This window comes from Oreochromis aureus, linkage group 14 (genome assembly GCF_013358895.1).
Source record: "Oreochromis aureus strain Israel breed Guangdong linkage group 14, ZZ_aureus, whole genome shotgun sequence".
Taxonomy (NCBI): Eukaryota; Metazoa; Chordata; class Actinopteri; order Cichliformes; family Cichlidae; genus Oreochromis; species Oreochromis aureus.
The window spans coordinates 26,684,787-26,710,891 of record NC_052955.1 but is presented as its reverse complement, the minus strand read 5'-3'; the positions used below and the strand labels follow the sequence as shown (position 1 = coordinate 26,710,891).

The following is a 26,105-nucleotide window of genomic DNA, read 5'->3' as shown; positions in this document are numbered from 1 at the left end:
TCTGCCACACACGAAACAGAGTAATCACTCCCTTGTGCTCATTGTTTCTTCTAACCAGCAACATTCGTTCAAGTAGAGCACAAATCTGTGGCACACCCATGCAGTGTTTAACAACTTGTTTAGAACATGCAAACCACACAGCAGTTAAAATCAGCTGTTATATTTATGCATCGGGATGAGTTGTTAATATAACAGAAAAATATTCTCTATTGCACGTTCTAATAATACTTACTTAATAACAAAATTGGCGGCATTAGTAATAAAAACATTATTTATGAATTAATTTAACTTGTTTGGGTTTTTTTAAAACACTTTGGCACTTTTTTAAGTAAAGCAAGATGAATTTTTATCAAGACTAACACAATTATTCCTGAATTAACTGATGTAATGTTTACTCAATATTACACTTAATGCACTTTGTACTTTTATTCGAGATGCACTTCATTTGATTTCCAGGTAAAAAAGATTAAAGCAGGAAATATGATACCAAGATACAAAAATAAATATACCCAGTTTTGATAAATATTCAAGCAAATTTACAAAACACGTTCAGACAGTTGGCGCGCCAAACTGGCCTACAGCTACCATTGTACTTGACAACAGTGAGGAACTGCTCAGATACCTACAAGTCAGCCCCTGTTTCTCTGTCATCATCTCCATACACACCCTTTATCATGCAATAAAGTCTTAGGCTTGAACATATTTGCCTGATCCTCCTCACCTAACTCATCATGCAACATGGCCTTAAGGCTGATTCTCCCTGTAGCATACTATCTCCATATGTCAGGTCGCGTCAGACTGCAAACCTCCCCCCCCGTCCTCTCTTTCTCTGCATTGATCCCTGTGTTAGATGGATGTGCACGTTCCACATGCGTGGCCACAAAGTCAAATTAAGGTTGGGTACATGCAAGCATGCAGAGGCCTGAGCAGTTTTTATGCCAAGGAAGAGGGCAGCGGGTCAGATGGAATTAGCTTAAAAATAAAACGCAAAAGTACAGAATGAGAACGATCTGTTTCATACAAAAGCAGTTGAAGAGAAGAGGACATGGAAAGAAACACAGGAAAAGTATTATTTGTGCACCACAGTAAACTGTTTGCTTTCTTCAGTTTCACTGAAGAAATAAAATATTCTTTGCGAATGATTGCAAAGAGACTTGTAACTGGAGACCAGTATCTAAGCAGGTTTTTAATTCTAAATACGCACCAGTGAAATCAGTGAATGTTAGCCTTGAATTATATTCACACTCCTGTGTACAGTGCTGTGCAAAAGTCTTGAACCGCAATGAGCAATAGTTTTCAAGGCTTTCTGAAGATGATCCTTCCTTTTTGTGTGTTTGGGGTTTTCTTATGCACATGATACGTGTTTCACAGATCCACATGCTACAGAATAATTATGAATTAATTCTACAATCTCAATCATTCTGCATATATTACATTCAGTACCATCAGTAATGTTTCTAAACCCGATTAGCATTGAACAAATCCTAAAGCACAGTGAATTTATTTGCATCATTTATTGTAAAGTTTGCCCCTTTTGGAGGAAGATGAGGTTACTCTTGTCCAGGCTGAAGTGAAGAAGCAGCAGAGTCCTTCTGTAAACCTGAAGTGCTTCTTCTTTTTCAGGCACTTTTCCTGTAGACTTTTGTTCTGTGCTATGAGATTTGTCATCTCAATAATAAGTTCTTCGTGTTGTACCTCAAATTTTCTCCAGCCCTTTAATTTTTCTTGATTTTTTCATGCTTTTCTTGGAGTTCTCATTGTTTCTCTTGCAGCCCTATATATTTTTCTTCTTGAACTTTCTTTTCCTCATGCATGTCGTTGTTTGTTTGTTGTACTTTGTTTTGGATGCCCAGCAACTCTTGATGTCTCCTCTGCAGTTCTTAAAGTGTAGACTGGACAGTTTATGTTTTTTCTCTTGTCGTCACTTCTCCTCTTGCATTTCAGTGTTTATGTACTGTGCTTTGTTATATAGTCCTTTCAAATGGGTATTTTTGCTCACCATTGCTTGGATTTTACTCTTTCTGTGCATATTTCTCCAGTTCTTGTTTCTTGTCCTCAATTTCACTGTTTTTGTCATTTGCTTTCTAAAATACTCGTAATTCTGTATTTTTCTTCATGAAGTCTTAGAGAACATGTTGTTTGTCTTTCAGCAGTTGTGCATTTCTTCTGAGTGCTTCATTAAACATCACTTGAAGCCCTTCGTTTGTTTTCTCCATGTTCTGGAGCTTGCACTGCATCTCTGTGTTTTTCTTGAAGCTTGAACTGCAGGTCTTTGTATTTAGCTTCCTGCTCTTCTTTCTCTTTTAGCAGTTTTGTATTTCTCTGGTGCACTTCACTAAACATCACTCGCAGGCCCTCATTTTTTCTCCATATCTTGGAGCTTGCACTGCATCTCTTGGTTTATTGCCTCCATGTTTTGGAGTTTGCACTGCATTTCTCTGTGATTCTCCTCCACTTGAGTTTTCTCCTCTTGCATTGTTTATTTAACCTTTTCTCCAGATGTCATTTTTCTTTGATACAACGCTGAAATGGTCTCCTGAAGGCTTCAAAATCGTCACACTGACGAACAATGTCGTGATCTCTTTGTCTTGGGTGGTGTTTCCTCTGACATTTTGGTACCTTGATACAATGCCTCTGCAACGGAGCTAATCTAACCGATTGTTTAAGACAGACGACCTTCCAGAATCAAGTTTCCAATTTTGAAAAGCCTCTTATCAAGCCTCATCAAGTTACTTAAAACTTGGTTACTTCTTCACTCATTTACAGTCTAGTCCTCACTAAACGCTCCATTAAAAAATCAGAATTTTATGGCAATTATTTAATGGTTCGAGCTTTAAAGAGCTAACAAAATGTAAAGAAATGAGCACACACATGAATTCCACTCCACCACCCACCTGATAAGCTTGTGTAACTAAAGACAGCAGCCCAAACCTGCCCCAAAAACACAGAACGGATTTTTGTCACAACGTGAAAAAGAAGAAACATTAGTGAATAATTTTTCGAGGGTTAAAAAAAGCAATGGATGGGTAAATTTGACCTGCAGTGAGCAGTTAAAGTGTGCATGTGAAAACACGTCGGTGCCAAGTCACAGCTTATCAAACAGCTGTAAAAAGACATTTCAGCACATCCTTATGGGACTCATGAGGGTTTGAGAAATTCTTCATTTTAACCGAACATCCTGATTCATTTTGTTGCGTATCTTTACCTTAAGGCCAAAGGCAGGAAGCAAAATACTCTGTGAAGTTTCACAAAGGGATGCAAATGTTTCTTTTTGTTGTCCAGTTTACACAGCTGCATGGGTGTATGTTCTATTCTTACACCTGTGGCTTATGGCAGAACTCGTCAAACATGGCAACAAAAAACCTGCAAAGAAGAAGTGCCATTTGGCTGAATGTGAAACTGAAACATGGTTATCTCAGATCTGGAATCACGAACAGAACAAACACGAATAAACAGCAACAGAATGACTGAGGCTGTCAACTCAGTGTCAGAAGTGGAAAGCCTGACGACAGCAAGATGGCCGGCAACTGTTCCTTTATCCAAGAGCTAAACAGATTTTGACTCATGAGCTGGAAAACATTACCCAAGATGAAATTCGGTGGACTGGTCGTTTTAGTAAACAGAATGAATTTTAATAAAACGTTTAATTAAATCAGACATATTGTGCTCGTTTTTATTTCCAATTTTTTTTTACCCTGGGACTTCAGAGAGTTGCTTTGAAAGATTTATAGTTCAAAATAATCCTTATTTCTCCCACACTGCCCCTCAGTCTAGCCCGTCTGAAACAAGCTCCTCTACTGTTAATCTATAATTTTACCTTCAATGTAATAGAGAGAGACACAATATTAACCAAAAATCCAGAAAAAACACATTATATAAAGGTTATAAATTTCCATATCATTGTGTGAAATAAGTATTGTTCCCCAAGTAAAACATGACTTCATCCTTTTTTCTTTTTTTTTTTTTCATGACTTCATCCTGGGTGGAGAAACCCTTGTTGACGAGCACAGTGATAAGATTTTTCTTGTAGTTGGTCTCCAGGTTTGCACACATCTTTTAGCCCACTCCTCACAGAAACTCTCTAAAACCTTTAGGTTTCTTGGCTGATGCTTTACAACTGAAATCTTCAGCTCCCTCCACAGATCTTCTATAGGACTGAAGTCTGGAGACTGGCTAGGCCCCTCCATGACCTTACATGCTTCTTCTTTAGCCACTCCTTTGTTGCCTTGTTGGGATGTCTCCGGTTACTGTCACGCTGAAAGAAAGGCCCTTCCACGACCCATTTCCAGTGCTCTCAGTGAGGCGAGGAGGTTCTTATACAAGATTTTATTGAACATGATCCCAGAAGCACAGGTGAATCTGCAAAAGGAAAACATGCTGCTGCAGGTCTGTACCGCTCTCCACCACACACAGGGAGCTTTATGGAAATCGCAGTCAGATATCATTCATAACACTGACAACACTGCAACAGAATTAACCGAGCGGGACAATGTTTTGTCTGATTTAACTGGAAAAGATGCCAAACACAAAACCTCGGGCACACGTTTTCTACATGATTTCATAATCTAGACTTAGATGCTGTAAACACAGCCACCTTTCGTTAGGAACATCAATTGAACCAACGCACAATATAACAACCACAGCTATTCACAATCCTCTAGTTAAGCTGATGCTTTATTTCTCAAAACTATTTGAGCACCGCAAAAGATTTCCGCCCTGACAAAATGACTTTGCTGTCATGTTATAAACACTATTTTATCATCCCGAGGTGCTCTTTTTTACAACGCGAGTGCAATAAATTGCTTGACTTTGTCTGTAAAATGATGAACATGATATATCTCACCTAAATTAACAATCCCATTCACACTCCTCTGAAGCGCAATAAACCCAAGAGTTGTCAAAACCTGAAGACTGGCAGGAACTGCATAGTTTCTCTGGGTTTGGCACGGTTGGGCCCAGTTCCTCATGCACCTTAAAGAAAACAACTTTTGAAAGCCTAAAGCGGCATATGAGCCAACTATCATCCTGAGTCATAAAATCACAACTTGTTCTCATCTGCTCATCAAAAAGCTCCTCCAACAGCACCACATAATAAACATTACGTACAGCTTTAGCTATTTGTCTGATTAAAATGTTGTATTTGTTTTTTATTTATTAAAAAAGACAAACTAAAAACTACAGTCACAGTTAATAAAGTGCTTTCCAAAAGGAAACTGGAGGATTTGAGGTAGGTGTATGTGCAAACAGACAGAAATATGTGATGGCAATAAGAAAAATTATTATATTTTAAAGTGTCAGAATGTAACAACTAGAGCATTATGTCAAAGATGTCTATGGATTGTGTTACTAAAATAAAACACCAACACCCAGGATCTGGACGGACTACAAAAAACAAAAAACAGTCACTCCTGAGAAAGCTATTTTCTACATATCGTGTATTTAACCTCTGAGCAGACCTTTGTTTTGGTCTTTACAGTAAAATCCTCTGGTGTTGCAGCCTGACAAGCTTGGTATGCAGAGAGTGAGCGTTTCCTGGTCTGGGTGGAGTCAGTGAGGCTGCACTTGGCTGAGGGAAGTTATGTGTAGAGTAAAAGCCTTCCAGTGACCTGCTCTTTACCCGGCATATTTCAAATACCACGGATCACCTGCGTCCACATTCGTGCACGTGTTTGCGTACGTGTGTGTGTGTGTGTGTTTTGTTTGTTTTACCACATACTGCAGACACTTACATCAGCTGCTGACTTAGGCACTCTTTCTCTTCTCTCGTGTTCTGAAGCGCCACGCTGGAATTCTTCAACTCCTCACTCAGTGCTGTTTACACAGACAGACACACAAACGCTTACTTCATACGATGAAGATGCGGTAAAAGCTTACAAAAGTCATCCTGCATAAAAACAATCCGGGGGTATATGAGAGTGACGGAGTGGACTTGAGCAAAGGAGGACGGCTCACATCAAATAAAACATTGTACAAATGTGACATTTGTAATAATGAGGAAAAAACACAAGAAGTGGAGGAGGAAGAACACAAAATAAAGCTTGTAGTGTATCATAAACAAGAGCTGATGTGAGAAATACACGAGGGTTGGTTAAAATAAAAAGTCACGAGCTGAACATGAGGAAGAGAGGGAGAGCCAAAGGACGGGAATGTGTTGACAGGAAAGCAGTTTGAGGGGACTCGGAAGGTGAAACAGTGAGACGGTAGGGTAGCCTGTGTTGCTCTCTGTCTGACGCAAAGTAGCTGCTGTATTGCTGCTGCTTCTTTCCTTCACTGCCACGATACAGCATGTAGACAAAACCAAATCACTAGATTAAAAAAATAAAACAAGAATAAAATAGCAGAGAAACGTGAATCTTGAAAGGATCTTTAAACAAAGGCTAAATCTAGATGCGTGCTGCACAGGTATGGGAGGATCATTATTCTGCAGGTTTCCAGGCCACTGAATACATGTATTAAAAACAGACAGGAAATGGCTGACTGAGATATTTAGACTTTATGTCAGGCCAACAGCTTGTAACACTGCAGCGCTGGACTTTCTTTCTCCATGCAAGAGTGGCTCTCATGCAAGAGAAAAGCACTTATGCTTTGAGTCTGAATAGTGAATAACATGCCACTGTTTTCACTGGAAAAACCCTGTGCATGTAGCTGTCATAAGTGTAAATATTTGCATACCAGCCCTCGTCTTCAGCTAAATATGTATAAAATGACAAAGGCTTGCAATCATAAATTGCATAATCAGCAAGCACGGGCACGTACGGCTGCCAGTGGAAGTGGGCCACCGGTGTTTATCGATGATGGTTCTCCTGATAGAAGCAGCAGGATGAACTGTGAAGCATATAGAGCTATACTCTCAGCTCATATTCAGAGAAATGCTGCATAACCGATCGGACTCTGTTTCACGGTGCAAATGGATAATGATCCAAAGCGTGCCGCAAAAGCAACCCGAGAATTTCTCGAAGCAAAGACGGGATTATCTTCATTGGCCAAGTCAGTCATTTTATCTCCCGATAGCGCATGTTTTTGAATTACCGAAGACAAAACTGAACGCAGAGAGACACCCAAACAAGCAGTAACTGGAGGCGGCTGAAGTAAAGGCCTGGCAGAGTATCTCAAGGGAGGAAACACAGCATTTGGTGATCATGAGTTCAAGACTTTAAGCAGTTATGACTGTAAAAGACTTCCATACAACTGTTAAAAATGATCTTTATATTTAAAGTAACGTTAGGTTGTCTAAACTAATACAAACTGCTTGTCAGTCAATTGTCCATTTATTCTGAGCCCCAAACCACAAAAGAAGTGTTACTGTACAAAAACTTTGGGACTTAACTGCAGATTTTTAATGCTTTGTTCACCAAGTTAAACCCTGAGGACTTAGCATGAACTACTGTTAGGTTCTGTGGCTCTGCAATAATCAATCCCGGTGGAAATAAAAGCATAAACTGAAATTTTAAGGTTGGCTAGAAACATGAACTGTAATATTTGTCAGATAACTATGATAAAAAAGCTTACATTGTTACTTCTTTTGTGGTATGTGGCTATTTATTTTTACAATGAGAGTCACCTTTAAAGCAAACCTAATATAATATTAGGAAATTTAGTATTACATTACAGAAGCACTACATATTCAAAATTTTAAAAATGAAAAAGCAACTCCTGCAGGTTGCTGCAGTATGAAGAAATGTGTAGAAACGTAATTGTGTTGATGTTATTTATGATCAGAGATGGGCAGTAACGCGTTACTTGTAACGCGTTACTGTAATCCGATTACTTTTTTCAAGTAACGAGTAATGTGAGGATTACTATTGCAAAACGGTAATTAGATTACCGTTACTTTTCACGTAGGAACGCTGCGTTACTGCGTTACTAAAACCGTGATTTTTTGCGAGAACGTCTCATGACAGTGACGTAAGCGAGTGCGACGTTCGTGACAACAGCTGTCTGCAGATCATAATATATCGAAGTGCGGGACAGAGTGTAGCATGCAGCGTTTAAAGCGTGGAAGTACTGACCTTATTTTGAGTTTGATTCCAAAAAAAGTGACAAAAACATTAGTGTCCGTTGTGCGTGGAAGAAAACTTCTTTTACAGCTTAAAAACCCCTAAACTTCCAAGCAAGCACCGAGTGTACTACGACGTAATGTGAAATTCACAGAGAAACTCATGGATTCTTCCACTGACCGCTGCGGCACACCTGCACCAGGGTAAACCTCCTCCGCCTACCCCAGTCCTGCTTTACAGGTGAAAATAGAGCAACAGGACCGCTAGTCTTTGATTTTATTTATTTTCTGCTGTGTTTTACTTGCATCTATTTGAAAGAGTGAGTGTAAACACAAAAAAATATTTTATTTTATGTGCTGGAATGTGCAGAAAATAGGTTTAAATGTTAAACAAATTTCTTCCAGTCAGAGAATGTTGCATATAATTTAATTTTTGCTTGATGCATAAAGTTAAAAGATTAAAACTAATAAAACAAGTTTTAAAAAGAGACTTTTCCATTTGATTACATTTTGTATGATGAATTATGCAGAAAAAAAAGTAGAATTGGGCTGAAAGATCTATCGCTTTATCACCTATTCAGGTTGTAAATCGTGTTTTAAAAAGTAACTAAGTAACTAAGTAACTAAGTAATCGATTACTTTTGAAAATAAGTAATCAGTAAAGTAACGGGATTACTTTTTGGGGGAAGTAATCAGTAATTAGTAACTGATTACTTTTTTCAAGTAACTTGACCAACACTGTTTATGATGTTTTGAAATCATGGCAGAGAAGTGGAGCTTTATAGCAATTTTGTTGCGTTGTTACAGCAGGGTATCGTGGCTGCAGGCCTGGAGAGCTCTCAAACCGATCCAGCAATGTCAGCCTGACATTCTCCTGCTCCGCGTCTTTGTTTTCTTTGCTCTCTCCCTCTCTTGTTTTCTCTCTTTTCACTCTTCCCCTCACTGTCTCTCTTCTCTCAGTCTTTTTTTTCATCCGGCTTCCTCTCTTTCTGTGTCTCAGTTTTCTCCCTCTCACCCTTTTCTCTTTGTTTCTTATCTTGGCTCTAACTTCCATTCCCCCTTTCTTTCGCTTGCTCTTTCAGCAGGAAAAGGGGAGTGTAGGAGGTCCTTCTCCAACTGGCAATACACCGATAATTGCTTTCTGGTCACTGTGACATGACAAGGTCTGCCAGGGTAAAGCAGCACAGCTACACGCTCCGAAGGACACGCGCGCGCGCACACACACAGCAAAGGCAAGAAGTGCGTGCGTGAAAAGCCGTGAACACACAAAAACACGAGCCCCGGCAAAAGGCTCGCACAGAAAGACTCGCAAATAAACACTGCAGCAGCAGTCGTGTCCAAACAGCAATAGTCGTATAAATACTTGATGGAGCAGAAAGGTTTTGCGATGACAGCGAACCAGCTGGTCTGACTTTCTCCGCAGCCCTTCTATTGTGTCCTCGCCGCTAACAAAAAGACTCACACAGGGTAACAAGGTGGCTGTAAAAATTACAGCAACTTACTAGCAGCTGGCCACAGACATTTTAGAACAGCCTCACGGTATTGTCACTGGGGTAGTACTTTGTGCTGTGCTGCAGTCACAGAACATTTTATTTGCTCTATAATACACCACAGAGCAGTACATGGATGCTTTTGAGTGCCAGTACTTTAATAAACAACTTCTTCCCTTTGACATATTGACCGGTTATGTGAGGCTGGATCGATTGTTTGGTTGATATGTTCTCATCTGACCACATCCTTCCAGACTGGACGATCACTGATGTTTTGTTTATGGGGAGAAAAGAACTAGATCAATAGCCATTCACGACTGATTTGTTATTTTTGGCAAAGGGAGGACGAGACAACATGCGAGAACTCCTCAGTCCTCAGCAACTTTGGACTTACCCAACCCAAACTGCCAGGTCCAGTGTATTTAGTGTTTATGTGTTCTCGACATTTGCTTGGCTGCAAACAACAATGTCAAAGAGGTTGTTAATGTGGCTCCAGTCTGTTAAGTAAGATGGCCAAGTAGTCAACTGGAAACTTTGCGGCGGTTTGCATATAACAGCTCGACAACCAACAAGGAAGAGCATCCAAGAGCAGTGAACTAACTTGTCTTTGTTAGGCTGTGTTTAGGGCTTGAGGCTTGAGTGTCAACACGATGGAATTGGCATATGTCAATATGTTTGGTTTAATTATAGGTTTAGATGACAATTGCATCCAGCTACAGCTTCTGTGAGCAGCAGCAGCAGCTCCACCCTTAGACCAAGCTGGATCTGAAGCCTCTTCCGATTTAAATGGAAAAATGATATCATTATTTTTTTTCCCTCCTGGGACATGAGGCCTGCTAACATTATTGCTCAACTGTCCTGTTCAGATCAACAGCTGATATATTTCTAATTTCAGAAAATTGCATCAATATTGGCAGGTGGGCACGGGTCACTTCGGAGTCTGCTGCTAACATTTAAGTATAAAGTGATGAGGTCAAATCATTCAGTGAGCGTATACTGGCTTTTTATGCCTAATTATTATTCATTTGCTGTAATATGGCTTGGAGGTAGAGTGCGCACCACACACTGCGGTAGCTTTAATGTTGAGGTAACGCCTCCCTGTGAAAAACGCATTGGTTGAAGTGTTGGGACATTTCAGCTGACCAAGATTTTCTTTGAGTGAGTACAGCTCTGCAATTAATTCAAACCCAACACCAGGGGAGATCAGAAAGTCAATCCAGAAAATATAAGAACTCTTATGACCACAAACACAACGCTATGAACTCAAAGCACTCTAAACACACCAAGAATAAGATTTACTCCATGGAGGGAAAAATATGTTACAGGACAAAAAACAACAGTCTGACTAATCTAACTGCAGAATAAACTGATGTGGTAAGTCACTGAGAGAGTGCAGGGGCTAAACTAAAACTTTGATGTTTTATTTATGATGTTTTTATGGCAATATGATGATTTCAGTTTGCTTTGTGGGTCGTAGGGCATCATATGCACGTTGCACAGATCTCTCCATGCCACATGACATATTACTTGATTATGGTTTTTTGAAATTAGTCTCGCATGTCTCGAGTATATTGTTGTGAACTTTGAAAACAATCCATAAAAAATGTGGGTAATAAAGTAAGTTTTAACTGAGTTTCCCATTTGGTGTGATCTTGACCTGGAAGCGATTTTCACCCAAATTAAATCAGCAATTTGACAAATGATATCTTAAAATGCTCGACTGCTAACAAACAGGCAGACAAGCACCCAAATGAAACCGACTGCATACCCGCTCCCTTCAGAGGGAGATAAAAGGGGGGTTCACACTAAGGATGTGCCAAACTACAGATTATCTTTGGCAAAGCATCAACATCTTTTACATGTGATTTACATAAACAGCAGTTTACAACTGCTTTTGCAAACACGCAGCAACTGCCGCAGCCTGAGGCTAAAGCTGTGGATGGACTGAAACAAGCAACGCCACTAATAACTCTAGCCGACTCCCATAACGTAGCTAGGTTACAGTAACCTACACTACAGGAGCCAAGGCAACATTAAGATCCTGCAAAATTGGAGCTACCTTTACAGTTACACATGCACACACTGGAATTTTTACTAGAGTCTACATTACTATAACATCACATTCTCAAGCGTACCACATGCATTTTTGAGTGTCTGCCTAGTTTATTATGTATAATAAAAGCACACCACCTTCTGAACCACAGCAGCTTGAGGGGAAAAAACTGATGTAAGTGCTGCACAGCAGACCCCTGAAGGAGTTTACTGTTCCTACCTCAAAATAATTTTTATCTAACTAGAACACCAAGGAACGCACTACACGTTCTCAGAGAAAGTAAGTGCTATGAAACAAAAATGGCTCAGTAATAACGGCTTATTACTTCATCACAGTTCTCTTTTAGATACCAGCTATACCCGAGTACCTCCCTACAGGAATTCATAAACTTTTAGCTGATTATACCCTTTAAAGCTAATACAGTTCTTATCCATGTTTACATTAAAATGCTCTGGAGCGACTGAGAAATGGAAACAGACAGATGTGGAGGCAGTATTTGCTAAGCCGTGTGAACATATATTTGATGTTTTTATATTCCTCCTATCAGTATCAACTCACACATGTAGAAAGTTGGCTCCCAGGGAAATAGATACTATAGAGTGTTGGGATGACCGACGGTGTTGGCAGATATATGTGGTTCACGGATCGGTCACACACACCCGCACACATGCTCACAAGCACGCACGCACATTTGTGTGGCTTTAGTCACGCTTAGTCACATGACACTCGAGCCCTGTTTCCACCAAAATCCCACACATTCAAACCTCTGGGTCCATCGCCTCAAACTGTCAAATCATACAAGTCAACTGCTGACATTTGCACAAAAGTAAACTTGGATTAATCGTGTCTTCATCTTCCTCTAATCTCTCTGTCTTGCTTTCTCTGTAAAATTCCACACCCCTCAAGGCTTCTCCTCCCTCCTCTCCTCCACCTAACCATAAACCACATTTATCTATTCACATTGGGCAACCTCCTTATGTTTCCCTCTGCTCCTTCTTCCCCACCTCACCTGCTCCGCTCGTCTGCTGTTCGGCGCTAACCACAGAATGCTGACAGACAAGTAGCACAGTTTAAAAGCTGACAAACGCCCATATCAGTTTGCAGTCGCATTCAGGTGACTGGCAAAGGGTCTGAGGTTCAGTTTTGAAATTACAGTAATTGTATCACAGTAGGGCTAAAAACATGTCACTGATTAACCAGCTGGTTGTTGGAATGAGCCAGCTCTTGGAACTAGCTGAATAATTATGGGATTTTTGCTTGTCAATCAAACGTTGCAGATAAAGATGTTAAAAGCCTTTTTTATGCACATTATCAGCCTGACTACAATGCGCAGCATGGTAACCTATTTTGCGCTTTCGTAACAAGACACATAAGACACAGTAGTGTTAAATTTAAACTACACAAAACCAAAACATACAGCAACTGGTGAACTTTAATCACTAAACTGAACCAACACACATATGCATAACCATTAGGATTAGATTATGTAAGGTAAGAGGGGGCTCATGGTGACTACAAACTGCAGCTTTAGGCCCCAATCACACAGGCCTTAAGACCAGTCAGCAACCCCCGAGTTTGGTTTTAAGGAAAAATGTCTACCCTGACAACCACTGGCTGCTTGGAGAAATAGTGTTGCCAATTACTGGTACAGCAACTACTTTCAATTCAGTTTTATTTATATAGGGCCAAATCACCACAACAGTTGCCTCAAGCCACTTTATTTGATAAGTTAAGAGAAAACCCCAACAATCAGATGACCCCTTATGAAAGCACTTGGTGACAGTGGGAAGAAAAACCTCCCTTTTTACAGGAAGAACCATCCGGCAGTACAAGACTCAGGGAGGGGCAGCCATCTGCTATCATTGGTTGAGGGTGAGGGAAGGAAACCGGTTGGCAAGTAGTTGCTGGGATTGCTGGCAGTCACTATGTGCTGTAAATTGCTTTTAAAGTGGTATCCAGCGCTTCCTGCTTTACTACCAGGCTGCTCGTACTTTTCGTAGAATAACACACTTCTCGCCAAGCAGTAGTGAAACTATGAAAAGTGGCCCTGAAGTGGATAAATGTTTGCCTTCAAAGTAAAAGGCAACCAACACGTTTCAAAAGGAGCAACTTTACTTTGAAGGCAAATGTTGTCTAGTTTCACTACACTGCTTGGTGGCTAATTTTCAAGTTGGCGTCTTCCATCCAAACTATTGCAGACTATGCGGTAATATGCTTGCCATCAAAACAAACACAAGGTTTTTGGTGCAGCACCTTCTTTGCAGCTGATTTCACATGACGACAGTCAACAACCTCCAGCAACCAGCTAGTAAATACGCATTTCTTTGCCTAGCAAACAGAGTTTCCCTGGGAGGGGCCGGCCCGTCTGTAAGCCTGTGTACAAAGTATAAAATTGCAGCATTGGTATATTCAGAAACCAAGATGCCGAATTGTTTTTAAAGATGAGAAAAACAAATACAGAATGCTTCCTTGACATTAGGTTTCTATATTTGTTTTACAGAAGATTTGCTTTCATTGAACATATGTACTGTGTATATGGGCCCACATGGGGGTGTTTGTGTGTCAGTGCGTGTGTAGTTTATTATATCCGTTGGTTCGTGCAGCAGCTGCTTTCACGAACACGTCACTGAGCAAACACACTCACACGACATCAATACAGACAGTAGACCACTTTCTTTGACTTCCTGCATCAAACCCCGTCTCTCTTTTTTCTCTCCGCTATAAACACACATATACACGCTTACACTTCGCAGCTGTTTGGAACGTGCAGCACAGAGAAAACGACCCACCCATGAGGTGAGCCGGAGGTTAACTCTCCTTCAGGCATTTACTGTCAGTGCAGAACACACACAAAACGCACACACACATGCTTGCCTGCAGTCTTGTTTCACTTGCTTACATCTATTTAAATTTTATCGTAGGAGGTTCATCGGTTTACAGACTTTAGGCACATGAACCCATAAAGACGTGCACACACATTTCTTCCTGTCCAACCTCTCTTTAAAGATTGTTGGAGTTTGTGTATTAACTATAAACACACAGACACGCACACATATTGCGATCCATTCATTGTGGGAGCTGCTCTCAGAACTAAAAGAGTCCACGGCACAGTTAAACTAATATTTATTCCTGTTGAGAGATTATTTGCTCAACTCTTTCTGCCTCTTTCATGTCCACTTTAGCACTCTACAAAAACACATGCTCTGCTTTACTGTGCTGTAAATGACTCTCATACACATAAACCTTTGTTTCTCTTACACTCCTTTGAACTAGTGTGTGTGTGTGTTGTGTGTGTGCATGCACAGTCTGTATTACCTGAGTACACCTGTGTGTTGTGCTGCATTATCTGGGACCTGAAGGCCTGCCAGGCCCTTGTCAGCTGGCTGAGGAAACCCCGTACATCTGTGAGCCCGCTGCCAGAAGAGCGGAGCAAAGACAGAGTTGCTTGCAGGGCCTGATGCTGCCGCACACAAACACCTCTGAAACACACAAACACACACAAACTGACAGCTTGAAATAGTTTAGATTTTACAATTTCCAGAAAAGCCTTTGAATTTTTTTTTAAATGAATTGACAATACTTCATTGCTTTGACACATTTAGTTATAATATCTGAACCTCTAAATAGAGCGGCCTGTATAAAGATACGGGCACTGTGTGTGAATCACACATTAACTTTTAATGGTGCCGCCTGGAAAGATCATTGTTTTTTATCGCAAAACTAAGAGTGGAAATTCGTTGTCTCTGTCCTTTACAAATACTAAGGCTGTTACTCCACTGGAGTTTATCAATGTGATAAAGAGAGAAGCAAAGTGTGGCGTTGTTCTGGTGTGGTGTGGTGTGAAAACCAGATGTAATATTTTTTAAAGAAAACTGTAAAAGAAAACATCAATTACACATTATGTAAATGTTTTCTTTAACTGGAAATAGTATAAAACAGCAAAAGAAATGTTGAAACTAAGAAATTCTAGTTTCATTTTTAAAGACTGAGTGTTTAAAACAGCTATACAGATGCCTTTGAACATTGGGGTGATGTCTTAGAGGCAAAATTAAAGTGATGTTAGTCCATTATTAGCAACTACTGTCAGTTCAGTAAAAGATCTTAGCTAAATCTTCTTCTCTCATTCATCTGATATTTCCTAATAATACTGTATGCTATCAGTTACTAGAAACCTTCTACACTCGCTCCAAGGAGATACAATTTAGGCTGACTGGTAGGGATTTAAAAATAAGATAGTCAGATACTAATCAATACTAAAAATTACTATTATACGAGACACTCATTTCCAGCAGTATCAATAAGAATAGTACCATTTTAACCCCCTCTAGTTGGCAGACTGCTAACAACCCTTAACAACACTTTACAAGGAACTTTGAGAGGTCAGCAAAGCTCCCACCATCATAAATGTTAACCTGGCCGGTGGTCACATGTGGGCACATGTGGGTATTGTTAATTTGATAGGATAAAACAATAATTTGTGTGAAAAAAGTGCTATGTTTATCTTAAAGTGTCAATGGAGCGTGTGGCAGGCAGAAAGTAGACCAGAGTGCAGGACTCAGCAGACAGAGATAAACTTAGAATCGCAGCTTTTTTGCTGGTAAAATATCATGAAAACAAAAGCAAAATTACAACAGGGCTGGCAGTCTGTCTGGAAACTAGAAAGACAGAAGCTACACCCATAACAAGTGAGGACACGACAAAGAATAGAAGGAGATGCAGACAATATATATACACAAAGGAAGAAATCGAGGCAGAGTGCACACACAAATAGATTTCTCCTAAATTTTGACTCACAGACTGAAAATTGCTCAAATTCTTTGGTCTCGCTTTGTCACTAGAGATGTAGGCAATGTAGGGCAGGTAATAAATTGGTAGGAAAATAATGGAGAAACGTGAAAGTTAGGACAAAAATCAGAAGCTAAGTAACTGACAGCAGGCAACTGAGGATAAAAACCACAAAAAAACAAATTGTCTTTTGGTGTTCTGCCTTCTTCCTCGCGAAATTCTCTTTCACTCTTAAAGAAATATGTTCAGACGAAAAGCACTTTGAGAAACATGAAAGATCACTAGCCCGCACTCACATCTGCATACAGATACAAACACACACATACGCACACAAACTCAGGCAGACACACAGACCAATGTAAAGCATGGAAAACTAGAGCAATGGAATAGAACATTCTGTTATTCTGAGCCCACTTTTGAAGGAACATGTGGGTGAGAGGACGCCGAACAGTTTCCTATTTTCCTGCACACTCATAGATGTGGAAGCACACAATCCAGACACAGGAACACACATGGAGGCGCACACAGGTAGACATACACAGTAACAAGCTAACATTATGAGCATGGCTGGGTTTCACGAGCAATATGATGGGACCGTTTTTGAGAGCTCTGCAGGGCTGAGTGGTTGTTTTTGCTTATTTGGGGTTTGTGGTTTAAGGTGATAAAAAAATGAACAGAGTCTCTGACGAAACGAGACAAGACGGGACGAGAGGGCAGACCTTGAGCTGGTCCGCAGTGCCTCAGAGTGTGCATGTGTGCGTGCAGGGTGGAGGGGAGTACGGGCACTGCTTGTCACGAGAGCCAGTTTTATAATGTCAGATGATATAAATCATAAAGCTGACAGGACTGAATGGAGGAACAGATATGGGCCAGATCTGTCATTGGTGATAAGTTCTAAGACAGTGGAAAAATTGAGACTCAGAGAAAGAGACTGCACGTGTTCGTTCCACATACTGGTTTACTCATTTAGCAGCTTTCGGTGTTTCTCATATCCTTTCTCCCACTCTCTTTACCTCCACCTCTCTCATCTGCTTCTGTCCTGTCATTAGCTGCTCATGTCTTTTCCATCCTCTTTTTCTATTTCCTGGAATTAACCACTGGGTCAACTGAATTAACCTTCTCTCTTCTGTTTTCCCACTCTCTATTTTATTGTCCTCCTGCTATCATCTCACACAGTCGTTTCCCATCTGCCCTGGACTTCCCTGTCATGTATCTTGGCCAGAACTAAACAGCCAAGCTGGGTGGTGCACACCAACGTTTCTCATCTTGTTCTTCTTGCTTTGGCAGGATGAAAATGAAACCTTCACGCTGTTTTTGGCTTCTTTACAAAATCACACATAACCGCATTCCCCCATGCGCATGCCATTTTACTTTTTCCTGGTCATAAATTTACCTGTGAATTTCAACTTGTTGCTTCTCTTTCCCAAGTATCTGCTCTGCCTCCTCTTTCATGGCAGCTGTTATCGCCAGTCTGTAGAGGAAGAAGAAAAAGTACAGAATTACAGAAAATCTGTCATTTTAATGAGACTTCTCTGAAAAATGTTTCCATTCAAGTAGCGATCGACGGCAACAATTATTGTGACTATGTGCAATGAACTTTTTGGTGTATTATTGCTGTCTTCAAAAAGACTTTGTGCACCAATAAAATTACAATAAAACACAGTCAGTCTGCTATCAGTTAGTAACTGAATGGGGTCAAGTTCATAATTACATGTAACCTGTTGATGATTAGTGATTAACTGAGGTAAGTAAAAAATATGCAATTCTGTTGGTGTCAACATACACAGAAACTCACATCTAAACTGAAATTCAGATCATCCACTTAGATTCAGAGCCTCGTAGACTTAAACAAAAATTCCTTCAAAATAGTAACAAAGTTGCTGCAGGATGATGATTTAACTGCAAAATACCATAGGCAATTAGCAACCTTGATTTTATATAAAAATATAAACAAAACACAACTAGTACCTTATTAAAAAGTGGAATTGCACATGAATTGTGCTCAGTGTTACACACTGACTCAAACTGAGTGCAATCTGATGTGTTAGAAATCTGCCTCTGTAGGTATAGTACTGTATGTCACAATAGTAAGCAGACCGATTGCCTCCCACCTGACAACCTGTGCAACAGCCTAGCGATCAAAAGTGGTTGCCCAGAGGTTTAGGGTGTTGCACCCTCAATCTGCAACTACTTGCAATCAGTCTCCAACAGCAAAAAGTCGCAGGTACTCAAAGTAGGTTCCTGTCCTACTTTTACTCAAATTGTGACAGAGCCATTAACAGTGAAGTGAAAGTAGGCCATATCATATACAGAAATATGACCAAGGGACAGTTGGATTGGATGAAATATTATCCCGTGAGGAACTTCTAGCCGCAGCTCCAGGTGTGTTTTTGGTGTGATCATGGTGATTCATCTAATTACCTCCCAAGAATTCTTTAAAAATGACTGACTACAAGTGCCTTTCATGCATAAACTTCCTTACAAAGATTGCAAGAATTATCTAACTTGCAAAAATCCGTGGCTCTCTGCAAACGTTCAAAGCTCCATAGACAGCAGCTTTGGTTTACCTCTTGGTCAGTGTCCTGTGGCTCTGTAGGTGGAGCTGGCCTGTGCTAGGATGTGAGTTTGTGGTTGTCTGTCTCTCTATTTTAGCCGTGGCAATGCTCCCAGTGTTGCCTGTGAGAATGGATGGATGAACGGCTGTGACAGACAGTAATAGCGTCAAACAAAGGCAGCATCCATCTCTTTCAAAAGTGAGAAGAGCCACTTCATTGATTGCTCACAACTATAAATTACTGATGACATGGAGATGGGATCAGTCAGGATATGAGTGTAGGTGACATTGTGTACTTTCTACAGGTGAGCTGTCACGCACAAGTTTGTAAGCTGCCATCTAATAATTTTTGGATTATTAGGGACAGTCCTGTGAGGTAATACATAGCTGTCGGGACTTGTTTATTTTACTGAGTAAGAGGCTGATTGTTTACTGATCAAAAATATGTCCCTGTCATTTTACATTAGGTAAAGTCTTTTATTTCACAGTATCACAGTAAGGTATGAATGTGTGGAGATAAATGCTAACACATTTTACTGAACAATAAGCTGCTGCAGACAGATATTAGCCAAGGCTAAAAGCATTTGCTGCAGGGCACCGCTTATATCTTCACTTATAATGCATACCTATACACATGCATAGATATCTATCCAAGTGTAAGATGAAATGTGTAAACGTAACATTTGCAAGAACTTGCCAAAGTATGCGCATATGTGGATACCCGTTCTTTAGCTGAAGCAGGTACTCAGTGTAGGCACTATGCTGAGTGGAATGAATAGTTTTACACGTCTAACAACAGCTGCACTTGAAGAACTTTGTATTTACACATTAAAAAAGGAAAAAAAACAAACAACAACAAAAATCTGCTCTGTTATCAGTAATGCTTCCACAGTTTGGTTAAAAAAAAAGACACGAGGAAGCTAAAGGTTATGATATGTTCTCGACTACTCGTGAACACGTCTCTCATCGTACATTTTCCAGACAGAAGCAACCAAATCTGACATGTTTCTGTAATCAACGCCAATCAGAGACCCATAATGAGTGAGACTGTGTGACCTGGACAGTTAGGAAGCAGGAACAAAACATCCCGTTCTTTCCTAAAACACCGCAAATAACCACTGAGAGCAGGAAGAATAAACATAATAAGCACTCAGAGTTATGCATGGCAGACTAGACAAAACCAGACAGACAATAATCATGAAGCTTAATCAAGAAGTGCAATTTGAGTGACATGTTATGAACTCGGCAGGGGATTTTTCTACTCTAGAAACAAAGGTGAAGTAAGCTGTTTAGAGACCCTGTGCAAAGAAAATCTCTGGGAAGAGATGAATTTATACATCAACATTATCTTTGTTTAGGGGACATTTACTGCTATTAGAAGTAAAAATAAGCGAATACATACTGCCCAGTATGTGTTTTACAGTAATATGATGACCTTTACTCGCTTTATTGTTTATTACCAAGCTATGGGTGTGGTAATGGGAAAGAGTGAGTGCTATTGATAATATACAGGCACGCAGGGTCAAACTTTGAGCAGTGCATCATGAAAGGCGAACCCCACCCAATTTATTTGGACAACCTTTGAATTATACACTTATAGTGAGTAATGCATAATACAGTAATACTAGGCCCTAATCCTCTTCCATGCTTTTGTGCTTTGGTAGGAAAATTTTCTTTATGAGGGGAACTAGATGACAAAGAAACGTCAATACTCATGGTTCTCTAAGTGATGAAATGGAGTAACACATAGAAGAAGAAAAAAGAGAAATATATATATATACATATATATATGCAGAGACTTGCATACATATGTAAATTCCCCTCTCGTCTAGACCCCTAATCTGTATCAATGCTGCAATTCTATTCTGCTGTGACGGGCCATCGGAGTCTAACTGAAATTCAAAACTGAATTCTGTACATAAATAAATCATGTTCAATTCTTTCTAATGATCTCTCCTTATTAAAATGTCTATATGTTATGAGGTATGCTGTATGTGGACTGTCTGATATCTGTGGTGGAAACTGATCATAAATATATCAAACTCTGTAAGTAATTTACATGACCCGTGAATTGTTAGCCCTACATGTGCTTGTGCCTATGTGCTGTACATATTGTACAGATTGGCCCAGGATAACACCCTTGTGACAGCAAACACACGAGAACGTTTGTTTATTGTGTTTAGCTCAACAAAATCAGAGCCCAATTCCTTGTATACACACTTACTTGGCCAATAAAGCTGATTCTGATTCTGATCAAAAAGGCAATCAGTTATCACCTAACTGAAAGCTCATGTTTTGCTCGCACAATTAAACCAGCTCTGGTTCTCTTGCGTAACATATCTGCTTAAAATTCTTCAAATAAAGGCTAACTGTTCTCTCCATGTGTGAGAATAGATGAAGCTATGCATGTTTCTTCCAGAGTGTGTGTGTGTGCGGGTTTGAAGAAGAAGAAGCAGTGTTTAATTCTGAGACAGTGTTTACAAGTAAATAAGTATGTGTGTGACTGTGGCTTAGCCAGGGTGTTGCGTGTGTATGTGAGATTGTGTGAGTTAGCCGTTTCCTTGAGCATTTTAGCCCGTCTGTTTGTATGTGTGCCGCTTTCTGACCAAGTCTGTGATCCTTTCTATATAAAATGTGTGTATTTATGCCTGCGTGCCTTTGCTCTTGGAGTGATGGCAGCCCAGACTCCCACTGTTCACCCATCTGTCCCCACTAGTCCCAAAGCGAGATCAGAATGAACGTTGCCTCAAGAAGTGTGTGTCCAAATTTTGCCTGTGTGTATTCTGTGTACAAATTTGTGAGTACTTTGCATGCGTGAGCTCCAGCTCCTGTTCCCAAGGCATTAGCTGTCAGTGGAATAACTAGGTAGTACCAGCGAGTGCGTGGCGGATTAGAGTACCCCAAACCGGCAGACTAAATCAAGCGGATCATCGAGACGTGTCACGCACACTCACAGGACACGCCAAACACAGTCAGTCAACCACACACATCAACAATGCTGATCTCAGCCGCAGCGTTACCGTGTCCAACCAAATCAAATGTTTTCCGTTTTTGGGCACGCATGTGTCAGACAGTTTACAAGTTTGCGCTCCTCTGTGTTTTTGGAGGTTTGTTTGAAGGGCAGCATCACAAATCTAAACTTATAATCCAGCAGGCTTATTTTCAGCGGCTGACTGTACAAAATGTTCACTGTCACTTTGTCTGTTGAACCCTGATTTCAGTGAAAAGTGTAATTGCGATATCTATGGCCTTTAGGCCAGACTTTATCATTTTTCACTGCCTCTTTTGTTTGACGGGTGAACTGTGTGATTAGTACATTTGCTGTTTTATCTGCTGTCCTTTTTCTACAAGCGCAACCTTTGTTTTCAAGCTAATCATTGCTGATGCCCTCATAACGGAATTAAAAAAAAGACAAAATAATTTGGTGTGATCCCCTGTTTAACCACAACACATAATCAGATTAGAGCCGTAATTTTCAAATGAATTTTCCAGAACTTAGCGCTGCAGGCCCTTTGACTGCGGCCGAGGTGAAATGAGTGCATGTCAGTGTGGATTTGGCCTCATATTTACTTTATTTGCGTAAGTGGTATTTTCTGTCATCACTGAAAGTGACATAAAAGCTTTCCCATATCAAAGTGTCATCTGTTCACCCACTGTGTGCGTTTGCGTGTCTGTGTGTGTGTGGCTGTGTGTTTTTGTGAGTTGAAAGACTGTTTTGATCAACAGCATGGCAGGACATTCAAAGCACAAAGCCATTTTACTTTGAGCAAAAAAGGAGTGTAACACACACAAAGTCACACACACAATTCATTTTCAGCTTTTCCATGTTTCTAAAGCTAAAAAGCACAATAGTGTCCTGTCGGCAGCCAGGTAAATGCTTCAGTAATAACTAACAGCTCTTTAATAAGGTCTGTCAATCAGCTTCTGTCAATACTTTATCAGCTAACCATAATCCCTTACTGGAAAAGGCTGTGTGTGTATATATGTGTGTGAACACCTGTCCGTATATATTTTGCTTTCCGTTTATCTGGTAACCATGTCAGGGACGCCATAACAGTGATTGCTATCATCAAAACACTCATATGCACTCACACATTAAAACCCACACACACAGTCACACACAGTCTCTCTCACACACACACACACACACACACGTAGAAATCACAAATCAAGTACATCATTTTGAAGCTAATAGAATTAACCCATAGGAAATGAAAATGCATTTGTTTTTCCAGCTTGTATATTTCAGTTCTCAAAAACAGCATCCCTTTGTTTCACTTGTGTGTGTGTGTGTTGCTATGCTACTGCTTCAACAAGGATTTGTTGATTACCAGATAAACTTGTCATATTGTGTGTCTGTGCGAAGGAGGCTGCGCCGCTGACACAAGGAAACGCACAGTAATATAGTTGTTTTTTGTTTATCGTGTTGTCATGAGCCCCACAATAAATTGAAGCCCACGTTAGAGCCGCACAAAGGTCCTCTAAAGTTGAGAGCTCTAATGTGTAACTAATATGTACACAGCACAGACAAAGCAGAGACACAGAGAGTCTGTTTGATGTGGTAATGTGAACTTCAGCTTGGATCGCTGCTAAAACCTCACATGCTGGCTGCGAGCGCTTCTCGACTCTGTACATTACGGCTTGGCATATTACCTAACACATATGTGTGGGCAAACGGTGGATTTGTGTATTGTTTCTGTGGTTGCCACTGGAAACAAGGAATTGAAATAAAACCACATGAGTGAGCACATAACTAATTTCCCACAAAATACTTCCTTGTTACGAATGGATCCCTTTTTTTATTTGCTATCCATCATTTGTCTCCCCTTCACTCCCATTCTGCCACCTGCAAGTCGTCTTATCATTATTGTAATCCAGCCCCAGGCGTGTGTGTGTGTGTGTGTGTGTGTGTGTGTGTGTGTGTGTGTGTGTGTGTGTGTATATATATATATATGTATATGTGTGTGTGTGAAAGAGAGGGAGAGAGAGAGAGAGAGAGAGAGAGAGAGAGTGTGTATGTGTGAGATAGAATATGTGTGTGTGTGCATGTGCGTGCACGTCTCCCACATGTTTATGATTCATTCTTCATAACTGCCAAGTCTAATTTTTGTTACTGAGTGGAAGTGTAATTATTCTCTCAATTGCAGGTACATACAAGTATATGCAGGCTTGTCCGCATACACGCGGGCTCAGGCAAAGGTAAATGCATTGTACACGCAGTTGGGCACTGACGTATACACAGACTCACATCAAAACACTGCATTGGAATCAAGAATGGGACAAGTCAGCCAGGAAGAAGCAAGCAGAGCATAAAAAAACCCAGACAGTCCTTTCAATGCCATGAGCTAAGTCTTGATGCATGCTCAGTCATCCAGGTAAGGAAATGCCAAAAAAGTTGATTCTGTTCATCTCGACGTAGCGTTTTCCGTGGAAGAAACGTTTTGTCACTTATCCAAGTGTCTTCTTCAGTCTCAGCTGACTGCAGGTTTCCCCAATCTTATAAACAGTACATTACATAATGACTGAAACTAGCATCACTGAAGGAACAATGGGCTGGGAGGTCAGATTCTTGATCATTAATATGCAAATTGTCATGACCATTGATCAACAACCACTGATCAAAGACTACTGATCATTAATCAGGGGTCATGAGTACCATTCACAGAGAGTTGGGGAATGGCTGCAATCACAGCATTGTAACACGGTGTAAGATGTACCCTTAGCCCCCCTCCTCGATTCAGAGATGGTCATTCTCTTTTCACGTACATGGCCTCCTTGACTGCCCGCTCAAACCAGCATTCCTCCCTATCAAGGATGTGTACTGGACTGTAAGACTGCCCTTAAAGGTTCTATTTTGAACATTAATAAAGGTGTAATCAGCTCCTGCATTAGGTATGTAATCTGAATTAGAGAAAGTACACACTTTTTCAGTTCTAAGGCTCTATATATCAGGACATAGTGAAAAATCTACTGGTTGTTAATAGCTCTTAAAAAAACCCCACAACTGCAGATGAGCAACAACAAGTAATGTTACACTGTGACATTATTTATTTAATATTAGGCAAAAATGCAGAAGCAATGTGTGGAAAAACCATCCTTATTGCTCCCACAGGAATTAACAGCAAAGCGATGTTAATCAAATGTAACTTGATTAACTGATCATCAGCATTTGTCAGCACCTCTATGAAACCAGACGTTTTGCCCATCAATCTGGGAAGGGTTACAAGGCCATTTCCAAACATATAGAAGTATAAATCGTTCCACAGTGAGAGATTATCCACAAGTGGAAAACACTCTAGACAGTTACCAGGAATTGAGGTCCCAGCAAACTCATCTCAAAGTCAGACTTTTGTGGTAGGGTTTCCAGCAACCCAGCAGAGCATCGCATTAACAAATTCCTGCAAACCTCAATGAAGAAAAGTTGTCCGAAACAAAACACTCACCACAACAATGTGAGACACTGATTGAGTCACACAGAAAACAATTACGTCGCTATTGCTGCTAAAGGTAACTGATTGACTCATAGGGTGTACTCCATTGCCTCTGCATTTTGGGCCCGATATCATTAAAAATAATAAATCTCACTTGTTGTTGATCATCTGAGGTTGTAGTTCCTGATGATCTTTTCATTATCATGTCCTGATAAAACTGTACAACTGAAATAAGGTCCATAAGGTGAGCTTTAACACACTAAATGTGGGGCAAAGTGTATGCTTGTGTGGCAAGCACAACTAAACTAAACAAAGACAAAGACAAATGATGCACGGTAGCAGTTTCCCCAACTCAGTCACTAAGTAAGCACATCGTGCGTAAACGGAAGCTGAAGTTTGTTTTTAGGGCTTTATGCAGTCTTGTTCCAGTCATGTATTCCTTTTTTTTAACAGCTTTTTTTAACTGCTAAAAAACTTTTGACTGTAATCAGCTTTGGGTTTTGGTGGTGATGCATCTGTAGATCTCTTTGAGCTGCTTTTTATTGTGAGACCGAAATGTGTTTATTTTTTTAAACTGGAGCCAATAAAAATGTGGAACATTGCCTCAGCATGTGGTCCCGAGGACAAGAGATAAAAATGCTGCTGTCTTCGTCTGAATGATAGAAGTAGATCGTAGGAACATGAAAGTCCACATACGATGTGAGACATCGTTGGGCGAAAGCTGGATATGACGCGCTTTTCTGGTTACTAATATGACCTAAAAACGGCACTTATCTCTTTCCCTTTCTGTCTTTTT

The 26,105-nt window shown here is 40.3% G+C and overlaps 1 protein-coding gene across 3 annotated transcripts in view; it reads right to left on the bottom strand.

Annotated features, from left to right (window-relative positions):
• Positions 1–26,105, bottom strand: part of lekr1 (leucine, glutamate and lysine rich 1) — an 87,411-nt gene that overhangs the window by 33,073 nt on the left and 28,233 nt on the right. For 2 of the 3 annotated variants that reach the window (XM_039598089.1, XM_031752627.2), the window contains exons 4-6: positions 17,718–17,795; positions 14,855–15,018; positions 5,730–5,811 (exon numbers count right to left, since the gene is read on the bottom strand). The exons of the other annotated variant lie outside the window; for it this stretch is intronic. In XM_039598089.1, the coding sequence (XP_039454023.1) occupies positions 5,730–5,811; positions 14,855–15,018; positions 17,718–17,795 (324 nt within the window). The remainder of the gene's footprint in view (positions 1–5,729; positions 5,812–14,854; positions 15,019–17,717; positions 17,796–26,105) is intronic. 3 annotated transcript variants of the gene reach the window in all.